The 19,136-nt window shown below is 44.6% G+C and overlaps 1 protein-coding gene across 7 annotated transcripts in view; it reads left to right on the top strand.

The window, feature by feature from the left end:
- CUNH20orf194 (chromosome unknown C20orf194 homolog) overlaps positions 1 to 19,136 on the top strand; it is a 148,039-nt gene that overhangs the window by 109,320 nt on the left and 19,583 nt on the right. For all 7 annotated transcript variants that reach the window (XR_003793098.1, XR_003793099.1, XR_003793100.1 and 4 more), the window contains 3 exons: positions 416 to 574; positions 5,763 to 5,888; positions 13,890 to 13,927. Coding sequence is in view for 1 of the 7 variants with exons in the window: in XM_029220249.1 (XP_029076082.1) it covers positions 416 to 574; positions 5,763 to 5,888; positions 13,890 to 13,927 (323 nt within the window). In the remaining 6 variants the exon portion in view is untranslated. The remainder of the gene's footprint in view (positions 1 to 415; positions 575 to 5,762; positions 5,889 to 13,889; positions 13,928 to 19,136) is intronic.

Genomic DNA, 19,136 nt, shown 5'->3' with positions numbered 1-19,136 from the left:
AAAGTGCCGAATCCTAACCAATGGGCCCCTAGGGAACTCCCCCTCCCCCCATTACTTATTCTTAGCAAGAATTTTACTGAAAACTGGACTGAAGCCATTTTACTGAATGATCTTTCAGGAAGTGACTGCCTGTTCAGGAGTCTTTCTCAACTCTGAAATCTGTTGGTCATGTGCTTATCTGACCTTTTTTCCTGTGGCAAGGCATTTCCTGCCAAAAGCTCCAGTGGTAGTGATTGCAGGATACAGGGCTCCCCACCCAGCCAGTGCACTCTGCCTGTTTCTGTGGTGCCAGGATTGCTTTCTCCTGTATGGGTTCACTGGACAGAGAGTCTGTGGGTGTACTGGTCACATTTGAATCCACTGGCAGAGCCTATGGGCCTGGTCCTCATGCTGAGATTACACTTGCCATTTCCAGGTGGATGGTATACCGTCAAGTCATGGACAGCTCCGAATGTTTTCACGCTGCCCACTTCCAGAGATACCTTTCCAGTGCCCTGGAGGCCCAACAGAACTGCTCTGCCCGCCAGTCAGCCTACATACGCAAGAAGACCAGACTGCTGGTGGTGTTACAAGGGTGAGTGCTGGAAGCCTTTTGGGGATAGTGGGGTAGGGTGGTGACCTTGCCATTATTGTTATTTCATGTGTGGCTAACTTGGGGCACAGAACAAACACACATGCATGAGAAGTGTCTGTGTTACACAGATATGCCTTCAACAAGAACTGTTGCCATCCTGTGGCCCAGAGTGACTGGTGAAGATTGCACACAAGTTTTAAGTTTGGCCTCAACATCATAATATCCTCAGAAGGCAGAGAGTTAGGGAGGTGGTTTTCTGGGCAAGATTCTTTGATAATTCTTCTAACAGTAATGGTCCCTAAGCTTCTTCCTTTGCCACGGAGGCAAGGGAGCTTCAGTTTTTTCAGTCCTCCCTCCTGTGGAGTTGCAGAGACAGTCCCCACACTCTAGTCTCGAGCCCCATCATCCACAGAATGGCTAGTGCAGGAGGGTTTCCTTGGACCCTCAGTGAGGAGCATGAATAATCCAGTTGGGCAAGGAGCTCCCTGTGAGGACAGTTTCGGAGTGTGTACCACTGCTTGGGGAGCCCTGGCTGCAAGGAGCTTCCCTTGACCTGTTCTAAGAGCTTCCAGGGAGGAAGCAGGCCCATCATCCCCTGGGCCCAGAGGAGAACGTGTCAGATCAGGAAAACATGGGCTGTGCTCTTTGCTGCTGTCATTATAGTTGGTGATAAAGAAGCTTTTGGCAGTTCTCACAAAGTGCTTTTGTGCTATGCTGTGTTTTTTTGTGCTCATAATAATTAGTATTTGCAACTGGCTAATTATTTCCAGTAGAGAATAGGCCCGGATCCAAAACCCTGTTTGGTCTCTGGGGTGTGATGGTGAGGACTGGAGGAAAGCCAGGCCGATGGTGCTGCAGGAGGCAGGTGGGAGTATGTGCCCTGCCAGGCCATCTTTCCTCTTCTTTAGATCTTGTTCTTACACCTGCTTTGGGCTTCCCTTCTGTTGACCCTTTTGTCCTACTAGTGGGCTGAGGTTGTGGAAGCCACAGAGCCAGAAGGCTAGAAACCACTTGTTTTCCATCGCTTCTAATGGTCAAAGGAATGGGTTGGCCTAGCTTCATCACCTCCTGCTGCTTCTCCAGAGTTGAGTCATTGGGGGTGTGGACCTGGAGTCAAATTTGGTAGCTTGACATTGTGCAGCTGAGGTCATTTCCATCTTCCATTACTTTAGAATTGTTGACTCCTTGTCTCTAACTGTACAAGTCTGCAAAAGTGCTAGCTGTCCTGGCTGCTCTGGACTGCAGTGACAGTGTATGGCCAGCCCACTTGTACTCTCAGACCCAGTTCTTGCCCAGTCATAGCCCCAGGACACTAGGAACCTCAGATGGATTTCCTGCTGTGGTGCTCACTATGACACTGTTATTACAGGCTGGGCCCATTCTCTTGAGGCACAGCAGGGAACACATGGCAGCCTCTTTGTAGCATGTCCATCTCCTTGGGGCTGGGCCTTAGAGCCCAGTATTGAGGTTGTTGGTGAGGGGACACCCCAGAGGCTTCTCAAGTTGAGAATTTTATTCCTTGAATGTGGCCTTTATTTTGATTTACAGGATTCTGTGCTGTAGGGCAGAGTTTTCTTTTGCCCCTAGAGTGGCCTGGTCCCATTCTACTTACTGCAGCAGGTGGGCAGTGGTGCTGAGCTTTGACATCAAGTGGATTATTAGGTTGTTGTTTTCAAAATTAATGTATTTTGAAATGATAAAATTTTAGGAATGGAGGACCGATTAGTGGTTGCCAGGAGTTAGGGATGGGAGTTGGGGGCAGGAGGGAGGTGGGTGTGGTTATAAAAGGGCAACACAAGCGAGCTTTGTGGTGCGGAACTGTTCGGTATCTTTATCGTGGTGGTGGAGCCTACACAGGTGACAAAATTGTATAGAACTTAATACATACACAAATAAGTAAAACTGCGGAAATCTGAGTTTTAATAATTTTAAGGAATTTGAGGGGCTGTATTTGTTTATACTCTGGAACATTGTAAAATTATTCTTTACATTATCTACATTTAAAACAGTATTGCTCAAAACAAAAATTGAATGTAAAACGAGGTAAAATTGTAGGCTTAAATTGCAAATGTAAAATAGAGCCCGAAAGACAATTGTATGGAATAGGTTGTTTCAGAGGGAAGAAAGTTAAAGCCCTGCTGGGTTTTTCATTTCTGGTTTTTTTGGGTTTTTTGTGTTGTTTTTGCAGTACGTGGGCCTCTCACTGTTGTGGCCTCTCCCGTTGCGGAGCACAGCCTCCAGACGCACAGGCTCAGCAGCCATGGCTCACGGGCCCAGCCACTCTGTGGCACGTGGGATCCTCCCGGACCGGGGCACGAACCCGTGTCCCCTGCATCGGCAGGCAGACTCTCAACCACTGCGCCACCAGGGAAGCCCTTGTTTTTGTTTTTAATAAAGAGAATACTGACAAGAAAGAGGCAACACAAAGAGTTAGTTTTTTGCCTTCATCATGCAGTTGGGGCAGTTTAGCCAGAGTGGCCAGGTACAGGCTTCATCAGTTGGATCGGTGTGCATCCTTCTGAGGTGAGGGCTGCCTCCTGCTGTCTGGAAGCCATGCCCAGGATGGTTATAAGGCAGGGGCTGGGCAGTAAGGGAGGGCATTAGCAGGCACACCATTAACAAGTAGAGTGATTGACACCAAAGACCTGCTGTCTGCTTCAGTGGCTCCTGGCTGCAGTGCCCAGATGCTTCACCTAGATACATTGGCCTCACCAAGAAGCCTGGGGCCTGTTTTTTGCTCTTTTTTCCATTAAAATCAGTGAAAATTAATGTAATCCTCTGAAAACTTGGGAATTCCCCAGTCACCCTGTCTAAGGGAAATCTATTGTATTAAAATTGCCAAAATCCTCAGGACTGACTTATAAATGTTTCAGTTCTTTTTTTTTTAATAAGATTATTATTTTTTTTTATTTATGGTTGTGTTGGGTCTTCATTGCTGCACACGGGCTTTCTCTAGTTGCGGTGAGCGGGGGCTACTCTTCATTGCGGTGCACCAGCTTCTCATTGCAGTGGCTTCACTTGTTGTGGAGCACGGGCTCTAGGTGCGCGGGCTTCAGTAGTTGTGGCTCGCGGGCTCTAGAGCGTAGGCTCAGTAGTTGTGGTGCACAGGGTTAGTTGCTCCGCGGCATGTGGGATCTTCCTGGACCAGGGATCGAACCCATGTCCCCTGCATTGGCAGGTGGATTCTTAACCACTGCACCACCAGGGAAGTCCCTTTCAGTTCTTTTTAACCCTAAGAAATGAGAGTCTCTGCAGCTTGTACCAAACATGGAAAGTAAAAAGCCCCCAGACACTTTTCTTTAGAAGAGGAGGAAAAAGCTGATGCTGAGGAGCAAGGCTAGGGCACTTCACCATGAGCATTAAGGCCATTAAACACAGCTACAAAGAGATTTAAGGCAGTTTGTAAGCTTCAGGCCTGCTTACCAGAGTGTTACTGCAGTGTGAGGGGCTCTCCTAGCATCTAGGACCATCCAAACACTACAGAACCAGTGGAAAGCACTCTACATGGTCATATACACACATGCCCAGGCAGTGGGAGAAGCCTTCAAGAGAAACCAGGGAGCAGAGGGCTCGCTCTTTGTAGAACCTAGCACACCATGTTCTCTACTGAAGCGCTCACTGCTGTTTGGTCAGGACTGAGGCGCACCTGGGGTTGGGGGTGCTAATGTTGTTGTGTGGAGTAAAGTCAAGTACCGTTGTACAGATGAATTGTTTGTAGGAACTCAGGAAATAGCCCAGGCAGGCTGTACCTATCCCCCCAGCCCCAGGCTAAGACCAGGTCTGTATGATCAGCAAGGCTGCCCATCAGATTTGCCTTTTCCTCCTTAAGAATTGACCTTTTGTGATAGACTGGGTCAGTCAGGACAATGTTCTTGGAGTGGCCAGGGGTCTGCCTGGAGTTCAATGTCCAGTTCATTCACCTGCCTTGCTTTAGGCACCATTGATTACAGCACCCAGCAACTACCTTACATTCTTATTGCAGAGACACACAATAAACAAATAAGAAAATACAGTGTATGTAGCTGTAGTCAGTGCTTTGGAGAAAAATTGGGGTGAGGGTGGGGAGTATCAAGAGAGAGGATTGCTATATCCCATAGGCTGCATGAAGTCAGAGGACACCTCTCTCATAAGATGCCAATTGAGCAGAGACCCGAAGGGGGTTGAGGCAGTGAGGCTTGCAGACATCTGAGGAAAAGAGCATTACAGGAGAGGGGACAGAGAGTGCAAAGGTGAAATTATACCTGGCACATTCAGGGAAGAGCCAGGAGGTCAGAGTAGTTAGATTCAGGTACAGGAAGAAATAGTAAGAAATTAAACTCATCCCTGCAGTGTGGGTCAGATCTTAGAGGGCTGTGTGGGCCATTGTAAGAGCTTTGGCTTTCAGGCTGAGGGGGATGGAAGCCACTCACTCAGTGGCTTACCTGATGGGGTTAGTATGACCCCTCTAACTTTTGTGTTGAAAACAGGTTATAGGGAGATACAAAGACAGAAGCAGTTTGGACTCAGTGGTAGAGTGGGAGTATGAGCATAGTTATATTTTAAAGATTAAGAAAAAATGGAGTAAAAGAAGATGCCAAACAAACCTTTGGCCTTGCAGCTGAAAGAGTGGAATCTCCTCTGCTGAGAAGGACAAGACCTCAAGAGGAGCAGATGTGGGAGAGTTGGATCAGGAACATATTAAGTTGTAATTGAAAACATCAAATTGGCCCTGGAGGGAGTTCCAGGCAGGAGATACAAATGCAGTTGGTGTTTGACATGTGTCTACTGACTTGGAGATATGTCTCATAATCCCTCTTTCTCTTGCCTGCATGTTCTGTGAGATGAAAGGAGAGGAAAGAGCTATTAAAGAAAATATACCAATGCGGGAGCTCCTAACTTGATTAGAAAACACCAAGTCCCACCCTCAGAGCCCCAGGGTCACCTGCAGGCTTCTCATAAGGGGAGTGGGCAGTAGGGTTCTTTCTTCCACTCACTTTTGCGGTTAGAACTAATGGAACTTGGAAGTACAGAAGCACTGTGGACTCCAGGGGCTCTAAATCATGAAGTGGGGTGACCCCAAGGAACCTAGTCACAGTCTCCCCCTTTTGGTTTTCCTTCCACCCTTACTCAGCCACTCGGCAAGCATACCCCTCTTCCCGCACTCTAAAGCGCCAATCGGTAAACTAATTATTCCCTTTTTCCCCCCCAGCTACACAGATGTTATTGATGTTGTCCAGGCCCTGCAGATACATCCAGATTCAAATGTCAAGTCCTCCTTCACCATTGGTGCCATCACAGTATGTGTGGAGCCCCTGAGCTGCTACATGGAGCACAGGTACATACTTAGGACCACCTCTGGCCCACAGGGTGTGTTGTGTTTAAGTGTACAGAAAGCAGTTTTCTCCCACCTCCCAGTAGGAGGCACATCTTTACGTGTGTTTATCTTTTGGAATGCATCAGTCTATCTTATATGTAATAAATGCCCAGTTGTCATTTGATTAGTGCTAGGTCCTCAGAGCTACCATTTGGACTGGCAGCTTCTCACCACTTTGTGCACTGAAAAGTCACCCTTCTAGGACAGTGGGACTTGAAATAGCTTCTCCCAGAAAAAAAGAATGCCTATGGCAGGCTTTTATTTTCCTCTTTACTGCAGGGGAGGGGCTTTGTGTCCCAAGGCACTTGGAGTACCTCACGGATACTTTTTCATGTGGTTAAGCCATCTTAAAGCATCTTACCTCAGTTAATGACACTTATTCTCATTACAAACAGGTGAACTTTTTTTTTCTACTTTGGAAGTAATATAATAACAAAGAAAATTGAGTATAATTCACTCATAATCTCACTCAATGTTAACTATTATAATTTTTGTGAATTCCTTTCTGGTCTTTTATGTGCATGCTTTTTTACAGTTGTGGTATACATATAATTTTATATCCTTCTTCTTAGGTTAACGTATAGACATGTTATGTAAGTGAACATATATATGTTCCTGCAATTACAGTGGTAATTACATTTTGATTGGGTATGTAATCATTATGTGCATGTATGGACATAATAGTCTTAACCAGCTCCCCATCGTTAGTCACATAGGATGTCTCCAGCTTTTCACTATCATAAATAATGCTATGAGAACATCTTTATCCATATAAATTTCTGAAATTTCAGATAATTTCCTTAGAATAGATTCCTCAAAGATATATTATTAATTAATTGTATGATAGTTTTATTACTCTTTATTCATATTTCCAAATTGCTTTCTGAGTGGGTTTTGCAGTTTATACTGCCCCAGTGGTATCTAGAAGTACCTATTTCATCATGAGAGAAATCCTCACTGGGAAGTTTCAAACATTACAGTGTCCCTTCATAGAGCTATTTGACTTCCTCTCCCTTTAGCCTAGCAGAATGTATCCAAGGTCTTTAATCATGTGGTTTTTCTGGCTAGTCCATATTATTGTCATCTCCTGGTAACTGATTGATCTATCCTTAGATCTTCATCTGAAAAAGCTCCCTTCTTGAGTCCCAAGTTGATATCTTTAGACTTCTCGTAGAATTTACATTAGAAGTTACTTCCCTAGTCACCTTAACTGATCCCAAGAAATGTCTTCACCATTCTCCCTTCTCTTTAGCTCTGACCTAGGTTCTGCTCTCCCATAATAAAGCTAAGGTGGTCTATTTTTCCTTCTGCCTTAGGTTAGGTTATTGTAGTGAATGCTGAGCATCCCCATTGTACTTCAGAATGCCATATTGAGTCTTACATGCCACTCTTTCTACCATCCATGTCTCTTCTTTTTCTGAAGTTTTTACTTAAAGATGAATGAAAGCAGAAAGGGGTCTAACAGGGGACTAGACACTATCAGACATATTAACATAGAAAGGTAGGAAAAGATAGTAATAAACAAAGAACAGACAAAGGTTACACTCTAGACAAGCACTCTTCTACACCGTCAATAAAAAGTTAAGGAGAAGAGAAACTAACAGGGTGGTGAGGGAAGAGCTCAAGGAAGAGATATAAAAGGTCTGGGGAAATGGGGAGGAGGGATCTTCCTGGGGTATTGGAAATGTTCTAAAACAGAATTGTGGTAATGGTTGCACAACTCTGTAAACAATTTACTAAAAATAATCATTGAATTGTACACTTTAAATGAGTAACTTTTATGGTGTGCAGGTTATAAATAAAGCAGTTAAATAGAAAAGATCAGGGGAAAAGGAATTTAGCTGACAAAAGCAGCTGAAAGATAAACTGTTAGTCCTAGAAAGAAAATAAAAATTTCACTATAGAAATGAAAATCTCAAAGCAGTGAGAAGTAAAAGTAGACACTGCTAAAACAAAATGGAAAGGAAATATGGAATTCCCGGGAGGTCCAGTGGTTAGGACTCCTCCCTTCTACTGCAGGGGGCACAGATCCAGTCCCTGGTCGGGGAACTAAGATCCCACAAGCCACACAGCCAAAAAAAAATTTTGAGAGGAAATAGACAAAGAAATGAAGACAATTAGAGAAAAGAGAGGAATTATAGAATACAGATTTAGCTTTTGTGAGGACAGAAATCATTTCTGTTTAATGCTTAGTACATAGTAAGTGCTCATGAAGTGTCTGTGGAATAAATGAGTGTGCCAGCATGTGAGGAATAAGTGCCCTTGAAGAGAATTTAAATAAGTAAATCAATAAACAAGCTAAAGATAAGCATATAATCTCTTTAAATATAGAAATAAGGGTAAAGTATATGAATTATAGTTATGGAATATAAAAATATAAATGACAAAATCAGGTGGGTTAAAAAGTATAAGAGATTAGGACTTCCCTGGTGGCGCAGTGGTTAAGAATCTGCCTGCCAATGCAGGGAACACGGGTTTGAGCCCTGGTCCGGGAATATCCCACATGCCATGGAGCAACTAAGCCCATGCGCCACAACCACTGAGCCTGCGCTCTAGAGCCCGTGAGCCACAACTACTGAAGCCCACGCACCTAGAGTCTGTGCTCCGCAACAAGAGAAGTCACTACAATGAGAAGCAAGCACACCGCAAAGAAGAGTAGCCCCCGCTCACCGCAACTAGAGAAAGCCCGTGTGCAGCAATGAAAACCCAATGCAGCCAAAAAAAAAAAAGTATAAGAGATCAAAAATAATATTTGTCAATAAATCAAAATTACTGATTTTGCTCAGTTTTTAGATATTAATGAGAAATTTCCAAATTTACTTTTGAATCCATTCCAGAAAGTAATTTACTATAGTGATTTACTAATGCTCTGTTGGAAAACTAATGATTAGCCCCTGTGCATGGGCTGTGGAGCTATTCTGTTTCATGTGCATGGGGGTGCATGTGGAATAGAATAAGAGAATTATGGGACTCATGATCAAGAATAGAAAGTTATTGGGACTTCCCTGGTGGTCCAGCAGTTAAGACTCTGCACTCCCAGCACAGGGGGCCCGGGTTCAATCCCTGGTCAGGGAACTAGATCCCACATGCCTTAACTAGAAAATCCCATGTGCCACAACTAAGACCCGGTGGCTCAGCCAAGTAAATAAATAAATATATTTTTTAAAAAAACTTGGTTAAAAAAAAAGAATAGAAAGTTATTAAATAACATTAATCCCATTCCATTAAGAAAAAAAATTAAGTGGGCCAGTGTTAAGCCCATAAGTTTTTTTTTTTTAAAGAAGATGTTGGGGGTAGGAGTTTATTAATTAATTTATTCATTTTTGCTGTGTTGGGTCTTCGTTTCTGTGCGAAGGCTTTCTCTAGTTGTGGCAAGCGGGGACCACTCTTCATCGTGGTGCGTGGGCCTCTCACTGTCGCGGCCTCTCTTGTTGTGGAGCACAGGCTCCAGACGTGCAGGCTCAGTAGTTGTGGCTCATGGGCCTAGTTGCTCCGCAGCATGTGGGATCCTCCCAGACCAGGGCTCAAACCTGTGTCCCCTGCATTAGCAGGCAGATTCTCAACCACTGTGCCACCAGGGAAGCCCAGCCCATAAATTTTTAAAAAGCAAAAACAATCTGGGAATTCCCTGGCAGTCCAGTGGTTAGGACTTGGTGCTTTCACTGCCATGGCCTGGGTTCGCTCCCTGGTTGGGGAACTAAGATCCTACAAGCTGCATGGCATGGCCAAAAGAAAGAAAGAAACAAAGGAGGGGGAGGGAGGGAGGGAGGAAGGAAGGAAGGGAGGGAGGGAGGGAGGGAGGGAGGGAGGAAGGGAGGGAGGGAGGAAGGGAGGAAGGAATCCATCCTTACATAGCCAACTGTGGTAGATTAAAATTATGGCCACAGCAGAAGCAGTCCTTCCCATCAAGACCTGAAGAGTCGAATCTACTTCTCACCTGGGCATTGTGACTTGGCTTTGGCCAGTGGGACATCAAGAAGCATGAAACAAGCCAAGGCTTGAAAAGCATTTACACATTGGGGTTTGCCCTCTCTTGCTTCTGGGAGCTAAGACCACCATATGAAGAAGCCTGGGCTAGGCTGCTTGAGGATGAAAGACCATGTGGAGAGAGAGGCCCAGCCATCCATTCCTACCATTTGGACTGAGACCCCAGTTGGGCCTGTGAGTGAGACCATTTTAGATAATCATCAGCCCCAGCTGAGCTGCCCCAGGCCAAAACAACTGCCCATTCAACCTATAGAATCATGAGAAATAATAAATCATCATTATTTTAAGCCACTTAGTTTTGGGGTGATTTTTTATACTGCAACAGTGTAAGAAAATAGGTACACATATACACTCTTTTTTTTTCCATACACTGTTGATAGGAATGTAAAATGATTTAATCTCTTTGGAGACAAATATGGCCATTCCATTGCTCAAATTTTATCATACGGTTATATTTTTACAAATGTGCAAAGATATATATGTATAGGGGTGTTTGTTTCAGGCAGAATTTTTAATTCCAAACAGTAGAGCCCACTCCAGCATGTCTAGCTGGGGAGGAATTTACTAATGTACATTATAGCTTGCAGAGTCTCTAGGAGGGTCAGGCTGTATTGGCTAGGCAGCCAGGTGGAAAACTCAAACTTCCTGCAGGGCTGCCCCGGTGAAGGGGATATCTCAACCACTTCTTCCACCAGAAAATGGGGTCTGCTTACCATACATTCCCTCACTCACCATGCTCATTGCCACTTGGAGTCTAGTTGGTAGAACTTCGGCCATATGCCTGCACCAGACGGCAAGAAAGGCTGGAAAAGCAGGTTTCTGCCATTTACGCCAGGGACGGGCTTCCTAATTCCAAGTCTGGGAAAGGTGTTTAGAAGGTACTGGGCAGTCTGAAATATGACAGGTGTGCTCTGCAATGTTCAAGACAACACTATTAATAATATCAAAGAACTGGAAATAATCCAAATGCTCAATTAGTAAGTGACTTGTTAAATTTGGGGATATTCATATAATGGACTGCTATGCAGGCATTTTTTAAAATCAAGTAGATTTTTATCTTCTAACATAGAAAATGGCCATAATATTTTATGAAGTGAGAAAAACAAATTACCAAAACAATGTGTATTTTTTAAATGTTTACTTGTATACGCACAGAAAATATCTAGAAGGATACATGCCAGACTATGAAATAGTTGTCCCTTCTGGGAAATGACCAGTTCCTTGGGGGCAAATGTTGGATGATGGGGAAACCATTTGATATTTTATAGTATCACGTATATGGCTTCTTTTAATGTAACAGCTTTATTGAAGTTTCTGTGGATATACTTATTCTGGACATTTCATATAAATGGAATCATAATATGTGGCCTTTTGTGTCTGGCTTCTTTCACGGTTCATCCATGTTGTAGCATGTGTCAGTGTTTCCTTCCTTTTTATTGACAAATATTTCATTGTATGGATATATCACATCTTTTTTATCCATTCATCAGTTGATGGACATTTGAGTTATTTGCATCTTTTGGCTACCATAAATATACTGCTATGAATGTTTACGTATTAAGTTTTCATATGGTTGTATGTTTTCTGTTCTCTTGGGTAGAATTACTGGGTCATATGGTAACTGTATATTTAACTTTTTGAGGAACTGCAAACTTATCCAAAGCCACTATACCATTTGCATCCTCATCAGCAATGTATGAGGGTTCCCATTTCTCCACATCTTCACCAATACTTGTTATTGTCTGTCTTCAATAATATTACAGTTTAGGGCTTCCCTCGTGGCGCAGTGGTTGAGAGTCTGCCTGCCAATGCAGGGGACACGGGTTTGTGCCCTGGTCCGGGAGGATCCCACATGCCGAAGCGGCTGGGCCCGTGAGCCATGGCCGCTGGGCCTGTGCATCCGGAGCCTGTGCTCCGCAACGGGAGAGGCCACAGCAGTGAGAGGCCCACGTACCGCAAAAAAAATAATAATAATAATAATATTACAGTTTAGTAGGGAGGACGATATGCAGAGAAGGAAAGGAGTGAGCCAACATTTGTTTTCCACTGTTTGTTAGACACTGTGATGCTTTACCCCTTTCAAACCTCAAAATCCCCTTTAGGTATTTTGGGAGGCATTTAAGGTAGGCATCATTACCATGTTTTACCATGAGGAAGCTGTTGCTCAGAAAAGTTAAATAATTTTCCAAATGCCACACCCATGACATGTACACAATTAATCATGATATAGGGTAGGAAGTGCTGTAATAAAAGATTCATGTAATTTTATAAGAATTATAAAAAAGCAATGATAACTCATAGTTGGATTAGTAAAGAAAGCCAGCATATGAATTTGAAGGACAGGGATGCCAGAGGTGCCAAGATATGAGAAGAAATTGCATGTATGTGCAAGTCCATGTGTTCTGAGTATTTTCTTTGCAGCTGTTTAAAGTGAGCAGCTTAATGGCCCTCTACCCTGTCAGGGGTTTAAAACATGAGCATCCAACCTGTGATTGTATAAGATGCCTCGAGGGGAAACATTGCTCAGCCTTGTCTAAGATGCCACTGGTGTGAATTTCTGTGGGCTGCTGCAAGAAAGCAAGCAGGGCACTGAGAAGGGCTTTTAAGGGCATGTACTCTAAAGTCACAGGTACTTACTTGATGGGGACAGTCATTTTTCTAAGAATGCATTTGCTGTGTGGCTGGCCATTCAGTGGACTATGAATGCAGTGAAGTCAGTGACCTCTATTCTTGGGAGACTCTGGTGCGGATGTCTCTTCCTTTGCTCCAGGGCTCCTGACCTTGCTCAGAGCACATGGGGATTCTCCCATGGAATTCTTTAGAAACCATGAAGGAGTCAGGCAAGTGAACTAGATCCACAGCCCAAAGTTGTATTCATCCAGCACACTCATCTACCAAATTTGGTTCCAAATGCTGTGTGTCTGGCTGTTGTCAGAAATCAAATTAAAAGATGAGGATTTGCCACCACCAAGAAAATTGCAGGAGAGAACTCCCCTCAGTGTTTTGAACAGCACTAATACCTGCCAACTACACCAGCAACAATTCAGAGGGTGGCTTCATCAAGCATCTTATGTGCAGGGGAAGAAAGCACAGGAGCTCTGTGGTGCCAAATGAACCTGGGTCCCTGTATAAGCTCTCCCATTTCCTAGCTGCATGTGGGACCTTGGGCCAAGTGCTTAGCTTGCTTAGCCAACCTAAACCCACTCTTTGTGGTTTTTAGGTACCCAAGGCACAAGGTGGATGTGAGAATAAAATTGTATATATGAACTGCTTGCACAGTGCCCAGCCCATGGTAAGAACTTGATAAAAGGCAGCTATTTTCATTAGTGTTAGCTTTCTTCTCTAAGAAGAGCACTGTGGTGTTTTAGAAGTTTTAAAGCACTGAGAATATGGGCTTTTCTCTGGAGCTTACTGCAGAGCTACAGTTGTTAACTCACACTTTGGATTAGTCACCCTCAATCCAATCAGTCAGTTTCCTACATTTCATTCACGTTTGAGCTCAGAATAGGATTAAAGGGAAACCCGGATTCTGTTGTGCACATAAAGGGAAATATGGCAACTTTGGTACTGAAGGCCCTTGGCACAGTTAGGCAAAATAATTCTCATTTTCCCTTGAAATTTCCCCTTTACTGTCAGGACAGTATCTCTTTGGGAGGGTGGAAAAGAAGACCAAGTTCTCTTTCTCCATTTCTTATAGTCTTGAGAGCTGGCCCTGTCCTCCGTATCCCCTCTTCAACATTCCACCAAGAGTTGGCCACTTTGGGACTTCTGTGGGGTTTCTGGCTTAGGGGACTTTGGTTCAAAGCTATGAAAACCTTTTGTATAATCATGGCTATCCTTAATGTTCAGTGTTGCCTGCCCGTTGCCCCACTGAGTAAGTCATCTTGTATGTTAGTGATACTCACATTTTTGTGAGAAATAACCAATGAAAATTCTGAGATTAATGGTTTTAAAATATTTCTTTTTTCTCCCTAGATTTCTCTTTCCTAAATGTCTCGACCAGTGTTCACAAGGTAAGCAATATGCTCTGTTTTCGCTTGCAAGCCTTTCAAATTATGTTTAGATGCGACAGACTTTTCTTCGTGCTCCCACCTACCATTCTGAAATCTAAAGCAAATAAAACTGATCCAGGGAAAACTTGGGCATTTTTTGCTTTTATCATACTTGATAGGCAGATTTCTTCCGAGAGTTTGTCTCTTAATGATAATAAATTGCCATGGCAACACCTCTTCTGAGCTGGGCTTAAGTCTGCCCTGGCCTTCCAGCTAATGTCAGTGGACTGAATAGGTATTCCTAGCCTGTGGATCAGCAAGATTTTGATGCATTTCTCCTGTCCCATGAGTGAGAGTATGGCCGAGTAGAACCTCCTCCCTTAATCCCCTGCTACATATACTGAAATTTTCCACGTCTCCTTTATAACATTTAGAAAAATCCACCCATCCTGTAGGTTATACTCATCCTTGCATTGTCCTACCATCTGGCAGCCTGGGAGCAGCACTTTTTAGTCATATTAGCTATGATGGCTGGAGACCCAGAATAAATTCTAAATTTCCTACAGTTAGTGATAAAATACTTATTGTTGTCAGAAGGCCTGGGGTCTGGGCTTCCTGAAACAGCCCAGCAAGTAGAAATCAGATAGAAGAAAATAACTCAGTGTCACCAGCACGGTTTTGCCCTGCTGATGCCATTGCCAATCCACAGGGAATGGAGACAACAGAGCATTCGTAGAGCTGTTGTCTTGGGGAAGAGCTGAGCTGGAGGCTGTGCAGGGCAGGAGGCCGGGTCACTGGAGAGAAGAATGTGTGTGTTGGACTGCTGCACCAGGGAGTCTCAAGTCTAGGTTTTAGAGGCCCCTGTTGCTTCCTAGGCACTGCACCCCAGAAGCAGAGTTGAATGGAGGTTGGCTGGGTCTATCCACGGTGTCCACCCCAGGTAGATTAAAGAGATTTTATAGGGGCTGGGTTAGTAGGATCCGGTAACAGACTAGATGGGGGGACATTGAAAAAGGGGGTATCTGGAATGACTCCTAGGTTTCTAGCTTGGGAGATTGGAAAGGTTGGTGGTACCTATCCTTGAAATAGACTACATAGGAGAAAACATAGGTCCAGGAGATAACCAAAGAGAGCTGTCTGGTCCTTCGATAAATGTTTGGAAGTCATGATCAAAGCCAAGGGTGTGGGCTGTAGTAAGCCCCTCTGACTATATGATGGATCATATAGTGATCGATCACATAACTGATCACATGACGATTGCCACCCTAGTGCCCCTTGGCTTCTTGACACTTTCTCCTTCAGTGCCCCTCTTCTTTTTTTGCATGTGGGAGAAAGATGATCAGGCTACCTTGGCAAAGAACCTTAAGCAAGTGTTCTGTCTTTACTGTCCATGAACCTGGGCCAGTATTACAAGAGGAAAGCTCTTTTAGGCCAAGACAGAATGAGTTCTGTCTGGGATTTTGTAGGCATATTTCATTAACACTGCCTTCCAACTCATTGTTCAAAGACAATGTGTGTCAATTCTGTGCTTATATAAAGAAAGCTGGGGTGAGGGTGGGAGGACTTCCCTGGTGGTCCAGTGGTTAAGAATCCGCCTTCCAATGCAGGGAACTCAGGTTCGATCCCTGGTCGGGGAACTAAGATCCCACATGCTGCGGGGCAGCTAAGCGCATGCACTGCAACTACTGAGCATGCGAGCCACAACTAGAGAGCCTGCATGCCGCTACTACAGAGCCCACACGCTTTGGACCCCGCATGCCACAGGAAGAGAGAAGCCTGTACACCACCACAAAAGATCCCGCGTGCCACAACTAAGACCCAACGCAGCCAAAAATAAAATAAATAAATAATTTTTTTTTTTTTTTTTTTTTTGGTACACGGGCCTCTCACTGCTGAGGCCTCTCCCGTTGCGGAGCACAGGCTCTGGACGCTCAGGCTCAGTGGCCATGGCTCACGGGCCCAGCCGCTCCGCGGCGTGTGGGATCCTCCCGGACCAGGGCACGAACCCGTGTCCCCTGCATCGGCAGGTGGACTCTCAACCACTGCACCACCAGGGAAGCCCAAATAAATATGTTTTTAAGAAAAGAATTAAAAGGAAAAAAAAAAAAAAAAGCCAGGGGAATTCCCTGGCAGTCCAGTGGTTAGGACTGCCACAGCCTGGGTTCAGTGCCACAGTCACTGCCGCAGCCTGGGTTCAGTCCCTGGTCGGAGGAGTAAAAAAAAAAAGAAAGCTGGGAATGTGATCAGATGTAGACAGATAACCTTGAGGCCATATATGCTGTTTTCTGAACTGCAAAGGGCTTGTTAAGTGATAGTGCCTTGGTAGACATCTTCCCCTTACATCTGGGCCAAGAGGACACTATAGACTGATCTGACCTAATTCACCATGGGCATGGACCCTCTGGGGAGAGAGGAGATAAAATGCAAGTATTTCTTCTTCCTCAGAGATTTGGTGGCTCTCTTAGAGGTAGAATCTGCCACCGGCAGACAAACATTTTACGTCCCAAGGGAGCAGTTGCCTCCCTTCGCTCCTGTTCATGAGTCAAGCTCCCTGATTCATTGCTTTTACAACAAAGGATTATTTTACAATGAGAAAAGCACTGTATTGCAGCCACAAGATGATGTGTATTACAGAAATCCAAGGATTAGGAAATAATCTCAATGCTTAAACAACAAGCAAGGCTCATTATAATGCTGGCTTTAAAACAGAGCGCAGATAATTTACTACCATGATCTGCTTTTAGATGTATCTGTAGATAGACAAAAGAAGTGAGATTTGTATTCTTCTGGGCTGCTGGAGTCTTTAACCAGACTGGGATGGTCAAACAGACCTCAGAGATGTTTCTCCACTCTTGGGAACAGGCCAGTCCAGGCTGCCTGCTCACTCACAACCCAGACTGGTGAGGCGTTGGCCAAATCAGAGTATCCACTCCTTGATAACAGAGCAGAAGGAAGCTCCCGGCCCAAGCAAGATGAAACCGCTCATGATGGCCTCTTCACCCTGTGCTCCAGATAACTGCTGTACCTTGCCTTGAAGATGGCATTTCCTCTTGGCAGGTAGCAGATTGCATAGCTGGCCTAAGGAATGCTGGGGATAATCCTTTTGCTTGTTTCTCCACAAAGCAAAGCCCCTTTTATATGTCCAATTCCTGACCTAGAATCCAAAGCCCACAGTGTTTGTCTACATGGTACTCATGGGGCAGACAGGACTTTGGGCAAGGTATCTGTCAGAGACTCAGATCCTAGCCTTTTCTCAGGCAGGCCAAGCCTGTGCTTGTGACCCTGCTGCATGCCACTCAGGTTGGCACATTCGCAGTAGTCTGACTCTCCAGTTTCTTCTGCCCAAGTAGATGCTAAGTAGAGTCCTAGGGCCTTTATAGATCTTCTCTCAGCCTTTCCTGACTCCTCACTGCAAGATCCACCCCAGCTATTCTTGTCTTCCACCCCTGGTAATGTCATGGGCCTCTCGCAGGAGCCGGCTCTCATAACTGCCATCTCTGGAATGTGCTGAGCCTTCTAGAACCCTGCCTGCCACCCCACTGTGCCACATTCTGGGCCTGGCTGCCTGGCCTTGCTTTACTCAGTTTCCAAAGACCCCAGCCACTTCCTGTGGCTGCACCAGGACATGGGGTTCTGGCAGTAGGCTCACCAGGCTGTCCTCACTGCCTCCCCACAGCCTGCAGAGTGACCTTTCTAAATGGGAATGGAAGCACAGGCACTACCAGTGTCACCTTTGTTAGGAGGCTTTCCTAAAACTCTGACTGCAGATGGTCCATCTTAATGTTAAAGCTTATGAACAAGGAAGGCATGTGAGAAACCTTTTTAAAATAGAATAAACAAAATGCAGACATATTCTCCATTTGAATTCCTAAGTCTTGTACTGTTACCACATCTAGGCCATACCTGAAGACCTTGAGAATAGAAGTTTTAAGTGTAGGAGAAGCTGTTAAGAAAATGTGGTTCTGTGTATTCGTATATACTTGTATATGCATAGACTATCTGAGGAGGCACACCCAAAATCTGGTTATTAGTGGTTGCCTCTGTGGAGGAGAAATAAGGCTCAGGGTGCCAGAGAAGAACACCCTTTTGTACCTTACGAATTTTGCACCAAAAATATGTATATACTAATAAATCTTAGAAACCTTTCCAGATGGCTGTCTGATGAATAGTACTTGCTCAGACCTGCAAGTGGGAGAATTTTTGGCATGTGGGTACCCGCGGCTTAGTTTCTTAGGCAGCTGCCTCGGAGGTCAGGTTGCATGTGTCTTTTATTACACTTCATTTATTCGTTCATTTATTCAGCAAATTTTTATCTAATGCCTGCTGTAACCCAGTCCTGGGGGATTAAGAAAGGCTTCTGGAAGAGGTGCTATTCAAATTGTCTACACCCTGAAGGAGGAGTTGGCCCTCCTTCAAAAAAATGAGAGAAAGGATGGCTCCAGGCAGAAGAAACAGCAAGATTGAAGGCCTGATGGTGATTAGAGTATGACTAGGGCCCTGAGGAAGTGCATCATGCAGATAGGTCAAGCAGGCCAAGAAGTTTAGATATCAGCCTAAAAATAATTGGAATGCATTAAATATTTTAAGTAGGGAAGTGACTTGATCAGATTTATGTTTTTGAAAGATTACTCTTACTACAATAGGAAGAATGAATTGTAGTAAAGGAAGCCTGGAAGTAGAGAGAATGAGCAGTAACCTAGTGAAGAGAGAGCAGTGGTCTAAACCAGGCAAATGGTAGCAGGGACTGAGAGTGGAGGATGGACGATGGCCCAGGTTTGGGGAACTAGGCACTCGGTGTGCCTTTCACCAAGTGACCACTTGGATGTCAGGGGAAGCCATTGAGGAAACTCACCCTTGAATCCTCAGAGGTCTCTCAAGCACTGTGCAGAGGCATATAGGCCATATTTACCTAAGGCCGACTGACTTGCTATGGAGCACTAACAGATACCTGCGAAGAGCAGGACTCATGTCTCAGAACCAAGGAACCAATAGATTCCCAAACAGTGTGTAAGCACGCAGGAAGCAGATTATGTGCTCAGCAGTCGAGCCCTACCTCCTGACATCTATGATCCTAGGCATATTGTATACCCTTTGTGTGTGCCTTGTCCCCATTGTAACACACGACCATTGACATGAAGCTCCTAACCCCTGTTCCCTGGTTGCGAATGGAATGTGGTTATGAGGTTAGATTCAGTCTTCAGAGTTTTGGAACACTTTTTATAAATATGAT

The sequence above is a fragment of the Monodon monoceros genome, unplaced genomic scaffold, assembly GCF_005190385.1.
Source record: "Monodon monoceros isolate NGI ecotype Baffin Bay Population unplaced genomic scaffold, NGI_Narwhal_1 Super_Scaffold_13, whole genome shotgun sequence".
Lineage (NCBI taxonomy): Eukaryota > Metazoa > Chordata > Mammalia > Artiodactyla > Monodontidae > Monodon > Monodon monoceros.
Note: the sequence above shows the minus strand (reverse complement) of the source record. Positions and strands in the feature narration are given on the sequence as shown.